This window comes from Alexandromys fortis, unplaced genomic scaffold, assembly GCF_014885135.2.
Source record: "Alexandromys fortis isolate MF-2015 unplaced genomic scaffold, M_Fortis_MF-2015_v1.1 scaffold_8_9099976_23576923, whole genome shotgun sequence".
Classification (NCBI taxonomy): domain Eukaryota; kingdom Metazoa; phylum Chordata; class Mammalia; order Rodentia; family Cricetidae; genus Alexandromys; species Alexandromys fortis.
The window spans coordinates 2,151,639-2,162,588 of NW_026067899.1; the positions used below are offsets into that span (position 1 = coordinate 2,151,639).

At 48.2% G+C, this 10,950-nt stretch overlaps 1 protein-coding gene across 1 annotated transcript in view; it reads left to right on the plus strand.

The window, feature by feature from the left end:
* Positions 1–10,726, plus strand: part of Slc25a12 (solute carrier family 25 member 12) — a 72,471-nt gene extending 61,745 nt beyond the window's left edge. Inside the window, exons 14-18 of the mRNA XM_050122087.1 lie at positions 4,407–4,547; positions 6,243–6,381; positions 7,995–8,153; positions 8,278–8,368; positions 10,111–10,726. Of these exons, the coding sequence (XP_049978044.1) occupies positions 4,407–4,547; positions 6,243–6,381; positions 7,995–8,153; positions 8,278–8,351 (513 nt within the window). The 3' untranslated portion in view covers positions 8,352–8,368; positions 10,111–10,726. The remainder of the gene's footprint in view (positions 1–4,406; positions 4,548–6,242; positions 6,382–7,994; positions 8,154–8,277; positions 8,369–10,110) is intronic.
* Positions 10,727–10,950: the final 224 nt, after the last annotated feature.

The window sequence follows — 10,950 nt, forward strand, 5'->3', positions numbered from 1 at the left end:
TTTGTAGACCAGGCTGGCCTTGAACTCACAGGGATCCACCTGCCTCTGCCTCTGAAATGCTGGGTTAAAGGTGTGCACTGTATAATCAGTATTGTTATCATCAGCTTTGTTTCTTTTAAATGTCTGAAACTCTATCTTCTAGACATATATACATATATATATACACACAGGTATGATTTTTATTTCATGTGTGTTTTGCTTGCATGCATGTAAGTGCATGCACTGTGTGCACTCAGTGCCCATGGTGGCCAGAAGGGAGTTTCCCATCACCTGGAACTGGATTATAGATGTTTGTGAGCCACTACGTGGGTGCAAGAAATTGAACAAGTGCTCTTTAGCCCCCTTCTGACTTCTTACATTCTTAAGTTTTGTTTTTTTAAGCATCAAAGGAAATGCAAGAGCAGGTTGAGTTGCTGTCCATTTCTCCCCCTGGAACTCTGAGTGCGAGGGGGCTGGTTAATTGGGCCCTTCAGTTTTATGTGTAGGAACGAGTCTGCCATTGTAGTTTAATTAAGCCTCCTTATGGAGCTGCAGTGGGGCAGGAAGAGCCTATAACTATGTTGTGGTCATTGGCAGAGATTCCGAAGCCAGAGACTGAGAGTGTGATTCTTAGTCTGTGTTTAAGGTGTGAGCACGGCATTGGATTTAGACCGACCGAAGCATCTAAGTTTGCAGCCCGGCAAATGTTATGTGTGGTGTACGCCTCACGGTTGCCAATGTGATCTGCTAGAGACTTTCATAGTTCGGTTCGGTCCTGAACATGTTAATAACTCCTGGTTGAACTGGCCGGAGGTTTTAGCGAAAACCTCACTTGCTCACGAAGCCCGAGATGATGAGGTCAGTGACCTTAGAAGTTTTAATTCAGAGATGTCCCTGGGGTCACGGGGAGCAGTTGCTCTGGGCTTCTTCATGATGAGACTTGTCAGCAGGACCCTTGTCTCTACCACCACCACTGAGCAATACCCAGTTGCTCTCCTCCCAGCTCCCCAGTTTTAAAACTACCTAGGTTACTGGGAAGGAAAGATTTGAGCTAATGGAAGCTCTTCCCAGCAAAGGGACCAGTGAGGGCCCAGGCTGAGTTTCTTGTGGATGGGAGGGAACACTGTTGCCATGAGAATAGGGTGAAAATTCCAGATCTGCAGGTAGACATCCTGCTGTTGAGCTTTTCTTTGTTTTTGTTTTGAGGTAGGGTCTCACCATAGAGTCCTGGCTGGTCTGGAACCCTTTAGATAGATTAGTCTGGCCTTCAACTCCTAGAGATCCTCCTGCCTCTCTCTCCTGAGTGTTGGGATTAAAGCCAGGATTCACTACACCTGACTTGCCTATCTGTGTTTTTAATCAGGGTGTGTGTGTTAGGCAAGGGTTCCAGCCCAAGACCCAAGGAAGCTTGACTCTACCATAGTCCTCCTGGCACTGTGATCAGTTGAAGGTTTTTTTATTATCATTACGTTTAGTGTATGTATGCTTATGTGTGTGAGTGTGCACATATGTGTGTGCATGTGCACATGTTTGAGTGTACATGTGTGAGTATGAGTGTGTGAGCATGAATGTGTGTGAGTGCATGCATGCAAGTGTGAGTGTGTATGTGTGTGCATGCGCACATGTTTGAGTGTACATGTGTGAGTATGCATGTTTGTGTGAGCATGAATGTGTGTGAGTGAATGCATGTGTGTGCATGCATGTGACATTCATGCGAGTGTGCGTATGCATGTGTGTGTGTGCGCACGCATGTGTGTGCTGGTGGAGAACAGAGGACACCTTGCTGGGGTCAGTTCTCTCCTTCCACCCTGTAGGTATCCAGGATGGCAGTCGGGTTGACAGGCTGGCTTGCGAGCCCCTTTGCCCGCTGAACCATCTCACTGGCCCACCACAGTCAGTTCTCACACATGTGTGGTGAGGCTGGGTATGGTGACTCACATAGTGTTTAAAGTTTAAGAATGTTAAGTAATTTTAAAAACACAAACAAACATTATTGAACCGATAGAGAAGTTTTCCTTAAAGTTCCATACTACACAGGGCTGATCCGAAGGATATGTGCCTTGCTCCGTTATCACTGTTCATGGTTGCCACGCTCCCTTGCTGGGAGATCCACTGTCAAGTTTACTTCTGTGTTCCAGGGTGTCCTATGGGTGCCGGGATGCTCACCTTCAATGCAGACAACAATTGATGTGACTGCACGTGTAACGTGCGCTGCTGGCTCCTTTCCTCGGCCGTATTAGAGAAAGCGTATCACTTGTACACTGCGAGCTTTGAAGGCGCGCACAGCTTGGTCAACTGCAGTCTAAGAGCATCAGATGAGAGAAGAGAATCTCAGGGGAGGGAGCTGGGGGCAGGCAGGCGGATGTGATAGCTCACCAGCGGGTAACACGTAAAGGGACAGGCTACCTTTTCCCAAGGCAGGAGGCAGAGGTCGCAGATTCCTGAGTTCAAGGCCAGCCTGGGCTACACAGAGAAACCCTTTCTTAAAAAACCAACCAGCCAAACACCATGAAAGGACTTTGTGTTTATTTAAACATAATATGCATATTTAACACTGAGCACCTGAAGGCTAGTATGCTGGTAGTGGTAAATCCGGGGGATTATGATAAAAATGTAGGCCTTTTCTTTTTTATCTTAATCTGCCTTAATTTAGAATATAAAGAATGTTTCCCCAAATACAGTCTTTACAACCATTATTTTAAAAAGCGATTTTAGGGAAAGAGTAAAGTTTTCAGTTGGCTTGGTCTTTAATTCTAGCTCCAGGAGTAATTACTCGGATTATCATTTTAACATAATTTTTCACCCAGCAATCCTTTTGACAGTATTGTTTGCTTAGACTGAAACATTGAAACGCTCCCTTCTGCCTGCAGCGAGGCAGATTATGAAAGAAAGAAATCCCGGCAAATCAGCATGTAGAATGGAGCAGCGCGTCCTTGTTGGGGGGCCTGTGTGGCTGCTGGTGGTCTGTGCTGTGTCAGGACAAAAGGGGATTAGTTCCCCGGGTGATTCAGGACAGTCAACTGCCCAGAGGAGGAGAGGAATCCAGGGCCAGTGTGGTGTTCAGAGTTGTGAGTATTTGAAGGGTCAGGATTTAACCAGAGGCATTGAAGTGTGGCCCCAGAGTGATTAGGAGCCACCTTGCTGTCCTTTGGAAGAGGGTCAGAGAGGGTGATCGGCAGATGTGGAGGAGGAGGGGCAGAGGTCTGAGATGACATCTGGACACCTGTAGAACTGCCCTTTCTTATATAAGAAGCACACTTCTTATGTGTACAGGGACATGCGCTGCAGCTGAGTTACGACTATGTGATGATTATGATTATATGAATACCATTACGATTATGAATATTGTATGAATATAGTTTTGATTATATAAAGTAAACAGCCATAGTTTAAGACAAAATGGCACAAATGAGATTTCTTCGCTTTATGAAGGGAAATGATATGTATTTTATGTGTGTGTGTTTATGTGTGTGTGTGTGATCATATACACATGCTCATCTTTATATTACAGAAACCCAAAAAGGAGTTGTAGCAGTTATTTTAAACATTCTTCCCACCCCTCTACTACTTGGCAGATTTCAGGTGCAAACACACTCCGATTATTTGAAGATCAAATCTGATGCTCACCCCAGAGTGTGGACTGTGCCTGTGCTCTGAGGGTGTCACACTCCGGGTGACTCAGAGTTCCGCTTTCCAGCTCTGTCTTGGATTTTTTTCCCCTGGTTTTGTCTTGGAATGATACTAAAGTCTGCCTTCCCAGGTTCCTTCCTTTTGTGTGGGTGTCGCTGGTCCAGCCCAGAGCTCTGAGCATGCTCACATAGAGTGTAGAATTGGACTCAGAGGAGAAGTCTGGCTATAAAGTCACCTCCGTGGGGCTAACGTTGTGTTCATTTCTCTGCAAGTTGGCTGACCGAAGACAGCGCTCTGTGGAGCTTTCCAGAGCTTTCCGGAGCTTTCCGTTCACCCAGAGCCCACCACCTACATCTTCATTCCTTCTGGGATAAATTGGGTTTATTGATTTTGTTGTCTTGACTATGCTTGAGGTGATCCCTGAAGGGCAGTTTTGAGAATGGTCTTGACCCAAATTGAAATAAACCTAAATCCGGTCATGGTGGCCCACATCTGTAAACCCAGCACCCTGCAGACTGAGGCAGAAGAATTGCTGTGAATTCTAGCTTAGACCAAGTAACCTAATGAGTTACTCCCAGGCCGGTTTGGGCTACAGACTGAGTGAGACCTTGCCTCAGCTGGCCCCAAACCTAAAGAGAGATTGACGTGAGGTGTATCTTCATGAGCTCTCTCACACTAAGCACATGTGAGCCTCTCCGTCCCCAGTGTAAAGTGAAGACATCTGTGGCTTTTCCTTCTTGGACACCCCCAGTCCAGCTCCGACGTGTCAAGAGCTTGTCTGTCTCCCTTGCTTGCAGGCTGGAGGCTCGCAGGTCATCTTTACCAACCCACTGGAGATCGTGAAGATCCGCCTGCAGGTGGCGGGAGAAATCACCACAGGGCCCAGAGTCAGCGCTCTGAACGTGCTTCAGGACCTGGGACTCTTTGGGCTGTACAAGGTAGGTTGATTTCTTTGGCTAGCTGAGTGGAGAAGCCGTGGCACACAGTATAAACATGAAAGAACGTAGAAGCCAGATGACATCCCCAGCCCCAACTTGAGAAGCGACCTTATCTGGCAGTGTGACATAGGACCCAAAGGAAGCCAGTGCCTTGGGTAAAGATGGCAGGAGGTACACAAGAGAGCTCCTGTCTGCATGCCAGGCATCGCTTCCATGGAACAGCTGGCTTCAGGCTCACAACCTTCATCCCACGGGGCCTTGAGAAGTTTCTGTGGTACTCAGGATGGGTTGGGGGCTGCAGAGAAATCCTGGGCCTATTCTGAGCCCTAATACATTCTCTTGTTGTACCAGGAGGGGCTTCTCTTGTCTTAGTCATCTGACAATGGTTAAAAAAAAAAAGATAGTAGAATTTGACAGGATTTGAGCCTTTAAGCAGTTAAGTGGGAGGATTTGTCAATAATGAATTCCATTAAAAAACAACAGCAACCACTGTTCTTGCACAGGACGCCAGTCCACAGACTCCTCCCGGCGGGTACCCTTACTGCCATCACTGCTGATCAGGTGTAATGGAGCAGAAGCCGGTGTTTTTCTTTAACTAGCAGAGTTTTTCTTTCTGTCTCCGTCCCTGGTAGAAGGGGAGATGCGGAAATTTCACCCCTATAGGGGACTGTGTTTCCACAGCACTGAATTTATTTGTGGATCCATAACTGCTGAAATGTGTAAATTTACCTCTGCAACTGCAAATTAGAAATTAGGAAACGTCTAGATTAGAGCTGCGCAGCCACAGGGTGCCCAGGAGCCTGGCTGCCGGGCCTGTCTGTCTTTACAGAGCGCCTCCCTCCACTCTGTTCCTTCCGCCCACCCTCTTCGCCATTCGTGGAGATTCCCTCGGAGGGCAGAATGTGTAAACATTGGTTCTGTCTGGATTACCCTATAAGAGTCCCTGGGTGTTTTCGTTTTTTATAAAAACAGAGCCATCGGGGAACCCAGTGCTTGGGTATAGCATTTGTCTGTGAGGCAAAACTCAGGCCTGGGCTGGCATGGGTCGCTGGCAACACTGAGGAAGGTGGCTCACTGCCCTCTCCATGGCCGGGACAGGTTATCTTGAGTGGAACGAAGACTTTAGGGTTTTTCCTCTCAGCTCTTTCCCCTTCTACCCCTTTCCCGCTCAAGCTCCCTACCCCCACGCGTAGCAGAGCTGAGCAGGTCAAGCAGCCTGGGAAGTTTGAGACTCCGTATGAATCCTAAGACGTTGCCTTGCTTAATGCACAGAAAGTTCCAGTTACACAGTGCCAAGTTGCAGAGACCTGCAGCAGAGTGCCCTCAGAGTTAACTGTACCGCGCTTTAGTGTGATCGCCGCTGTACCGCGCTTTAGTGTGATCGCCACGACAGAAAACAAATGAAAAATTCAAACCCTAAGTCTAGCACTCCTGGGAACGCTAGAAAGCTCTCCGTAGCCAGAGTGCTGCAATCGTCAGGGTTAGCCTGGGTACCCGTTTTCCTTTGGAAAGCATTTCCGCCATGCTTCCTTGCTCTGTACCGCTATCCCCCGCCTACTTCCCCTCACGTCACTCCTAATGCTGTTTGAAGGACATCTCAGCTTGCTTGTCACCGGTGCCTGCCACCCGCTTCCTGTTCGGCCATTCAGACCCTGTTTACACACTGTTTCACACTGTTTCCTCACCGTGTGACAGGGCGCCAAAGCGTGTTTCCTCCGAGACATTCCCTTCTCCGCCATCTATTTTCCTGTGTACGCTCACTGCAAACTCCTTCTGGCTGATGAGAGTGGACGCGTGGGAGGCATCAATCTCCTAGCCGCTGGAGCCATAGCAGGTAACCACGGACCGTTTTAACCTAAAGAATTCTCTTAACAAGTCCAGAGTCTCTGGCTTCGCCCTTTCTTTCTGGAAGTTATTGTTGGGATCTGACTTAGCTGGATAGAGCCACCTTTGCTCCTTTGTGGGATATGCTAGGATTCTGATGAGAGTTAATTACATTTGCATAATGTGGATAAACAACTTAATGCAGCTTAGCAACTTGGAGCCAAATTAGATCTGCCCATCTAAATTGGGCTTTCATCATTAACACGGTTCTAGTCTCCTGGGCTCCTGAAACCTTGGGTGCAGCCAACTGAGGTGGTTGAAGGTCTTTGGCAGATCAGTTTCTCTGCTGATCCAGTCAGTGCTGATATTCAGGCCCTGCCTGCCCCTGTACTTGTCCTGTGGAGAGGAACGTTCCTGTTTTGGATCAGGAGCTGAGCTTCACGAAGCTGTCTTGCTCCCACAGTTCTCCTCAGACCAAAGCGGCGCCCTGCAGCAAACTGCCCTCAGTCCTCAACTCTTTTTTTTCTGACTTCAGCGTTCGGTTTGGTTAATGGTTGCTTCTCTAAGTAGGCTGAGTGCTTCGGAGGGTAGGGCTTTCATCGCGTTCATCTGGCCTCCTAGTGGAGGCTCGGATGATGGATTACACGAACATCTTCATCAGGTCTAAGACACCAGATGAGAGTCCATGACGAAGAGGAGCGTGGCAGTCAGGAAGGGCTCAGTATGCTCCTTCTGACTCACAGCAAGGGTGGTGTTTGAACGTGTCTGTGCATGCGTGAACACATGCATCTTCTTCCTCTTAAGGGCAGCCTTGGCTTCATTCTCTAACCAAGCCCCTCGGGGCCACCGGCTCCATTTGCCTAGCGAAGAGACAGTGGTATTTAGGCTAAATTGAATTCCTTCACCCCGGGAAGGCCGTGCTGCTCCTTCAAGGTCTGTTCTGTTTTATGAACAAAAGCTACACTTGAGAAATTCAGTCTTCTGTATCCTCTTCCTCCTGCTGCTGCTGCATCTCAGGTGACCCCGGGGGACTGCAGCACAGGGGAGGAAGAGCGGCCTCTGGGTGGTTGGCTCGCTGGCTACTCTTTAACCAGAAGAGTTGTAACGACTGCTGTGGCGTGAGCAGGTCCGAAGGGAGGGTCAGTCACCTCTCCCTCAGCACCTCACACTGGCAAGTGTTTTGATGCTTTTCACACTCACCCCTACAGTGTGTGGCTGGCAAGAGTCAGCCAAGACCACTACGGTTTGGTGCCACATACATTGCGTGGGTCATTAAATCGATGTCCTCTCGTATTATATATGAAAATACTTGTGTCTTATTTAAAGATGAAAAATGGAAAAGGAGCATGGGAACTGTCCTGTTGCTGTTATTACATTTATTACGTTTAGTTCTTTGGGATGTGTTTGAATCAAGAAAGATTTCTTTAATTCGGACAGAAAAACAAAACATTTTCTCCCTGATTCTGCAGAAGCAACTAGCAGGCTCAGGGACACTTCCTCTTTCCCTTGGTGCCTAGGCGCCTGTTTAAGGAACTTTGACTTTCCCTGTGGTCACACTTGTGGATCGTCCTGTTGGATGTATGACATCCTGAGGATGAATTAAATGTGGCTTTCTCCTCCCAGGTGTGCCCGCTGCTTCTCTGGTGACCCCTGCTGATGTTATCAAGACAAGATTGCAAGTGGCTGCCCGGGCTGGCCAGACAACCTACAGCGGGGTCATCGACTGTTTCCGAAAGATTCTCCGGGAAGAAGGGCCATCGGCATTCTGGAAAGGGACTGCAGGTAGCTGCTGGGGGGTCCTCCAGAGTGGCTGTCTCCGTTTCATGTCCTTCCCCCGTCACTCAGTGGTAGCCTTGGTACAGCCATCCGGGTGTTAAGTCTGCCCTCCCCTGTCCGTGTTTTCCAGCTCGAGTGTTCCGGTCCTCCCCTCAGTTTGGTGTCACGCTGGTCACCTATGAACTTCTGCAGCGGTGGTTCTAAATCGATTTCGGAGGCCTGTAAGTGCATCTGCTTCACCCAACCCAGACCAGTGCTTGCTCTGTTTGCAGAGCCTCTTGGGGAATGCTGAGAAAATGGATGCAACCAAGTCCTTTAAACCCAGTATATGGGGCTGGAGAGATGGCTCAGCAGTTAGGAGCACTGTCTGCTCTTCCAAGGGTCCTGAGTTCAATTCCCAGCAACCACATGGTGGCTCACAACCATCTGTGATGAGGTCTGGCGCCCTCTCTTGGCTTGCAGTCATAAACCCAGTATATGGAAAGCAACAGGCTTTAAAAGTTCCCAGGTTAAAGTCAGACCTTATCATATCAGAGTGACTCGGCAGATAGTATTCAACAGCTATTGGGACATTTTAGGGAGGTATTGAATGGAAATGCTAGGCGAATAGTTACTTTTTTTTTCTAGTGAGATTGTGTCATTAGTAGTTGGATTGTTTAATACGGCCCAGAAACAACCCAGCATGCAGTAGCATGCTGCCGAGGTGACAGTTCCTCATTTCCCATCGTTTAGTCCATAGATGTTCATACTGCTGGTTCCCGCACATGGTTTCAAAGAGAAGCCACGCCAATGGGTCAGTCATGCAAGGGGGAGGGCCCCAAACCGAGCTGCTCCAAGCTCAGCACTCAGAGTCTACCCCAGGCAGAAGAGCAATTGCTTGTTGAGTCTGCAGGGAAGTTGTATCCAAAGCAAGCAAGCAAGCAAGCAAGCAAGCAAGCAAGCAAGCAAGCAAGCAAGCAGTTACTAGCCGTCAGGGCAGAGGTGCGAGTACTGTTTGGAGACTATCTCTTAAGCCCGTGAGCGCCTCCCCCGCTGAAAGCCTTAGTAGGAAAAGAGCAGTTGAACCAAGTAGCGGAGGGACCCATACATAGAAAAGATGCAGGAGCAGCAATTTCATCATCCCACTGCACAAATACTGATATTTGGCTTTTCTGTAGCTTTAGAGACTGTGGAAGCCATAACTAAATCTGTTTCTTTTTTAGTGATAAACTTTAAGAGCCCACTGTTTAAGAAGCTTTTAAATTGTATCAATGTATGATGAAGATTTAATGCATGCCTCCTGCATCAAATTAGAAAACAGAAAAGTCCACGCAGAGCCAGCTTCCCAAAGACTATTGTTGTTTTCTTCTGATTATCATCCGAGAGTCAGCTCATAATGCGTGAAACAATCCCACACCAGTTTGGATTTAAAGGGGTATATATTTTAGGGGTAAAACTTACAAAACACCAACCGTCAGAAAAGTCTAGTCGCTGGAGCAAGAGCCAGAACCAAGAGAGCCGAGGCTTGTCGCTCTTTTTTAAAGAGAAATAGACCACGCCCCAGTGGGCTGGTATTTCAGCGGCTATTGGCTGAAGGAGCGGAACTTGCTCCTGCAGTGAAGGCAATGCAATATTATGGAGAGGCTGGAAATCACAACTTTAAAAAAAAAAAAAAAAAAACATTTCTTTTATTATTTGGTTTTTCGAGACAGGGTTTCTCTGTAGCTTTGGAACCTGTCCTGGAACTAGCTCTTGTAGACCAGGCTGGCCTCGAACACATCTGCCTCTGCCTCCCGAGTGCTGGGATTAAAGGTGTGTGCCACCACTGCCTGGCTGGAAATCACAACTTATGCAGAAGAGGGGACATGGAGAGAGCTGAGACAGGCTTCTTCATGGTGTGTGGTGCCCCCACCATCCATGCTCAATGTCAGCTGCCTTCGCTTCCATCAGCTCTGAGCTCTCTCTGCTTTTTCCCTGTCCACAGCAAACCTTCGGGCTCAGATCCGACACCGAAGTCACGCATCGCAGACCTCCCTCCCGCCAACCCCGATCACATTGGTGGCTACAGACTTGCCACGGCCACTTTTGCTGGCATCGAAAACAAGTTCGGCCTTTACCTCCCCAAGTTTAAATCTCCTAGCGTAGCCGTGGCTCAGCCCAAGACAGCGGCAGCAACTCAATGACGTGGCGACTGCAGACCGAGGCCCAGGAGAACGGCCGGTACCGTGTCCAGTCAGCTGCATCGTTCTGTCTGCGCTGGGGTCAAACCACTTTCTATGCGACCTATAAGTGTATTGTTTATAAAGCGATCATACGCCCAGGGAGAACCGCAGTGCAGTTTCGAGCTTTAGTCTTATCTGTTGAAATGTTTTCTGAGCCTTGGCATGAATTCCGTGTTCTAGACTCTGCTTCGCACAGCTTGTCCCTCCAGTGACTGTACATATTGTACATCTTTGTACAGAGACACCTTGGCACCTCATCCCAACGAATCACATTTATAGAGATGTTAACGCAGTTCTCAGTGGCTTGAACTGTACAGAATGTTTTGAAAGTGTTTTATTAAGAATCATGTAAGAATAAATGTACTAAAGTTAAACCCATTCTCCTCTTGGTGACTTGCGGAAGTCAGCTTCAGCGTTGAATGTATCCGACTCCAGTTTGCGTTCCATGCTGGAACAGGAAAGGGTTTGCTGATAACAGGTAGAACGAAACGATGCTCGCGGCATCGAGTAAGAGATGGTTTGAAACGGCGCGTGCCCGTGGATGCCGGAGGACCAGCCGATGACTTGTGTGCGCCGTGTGTTTCCTTCCAGTCGTTTGTTGC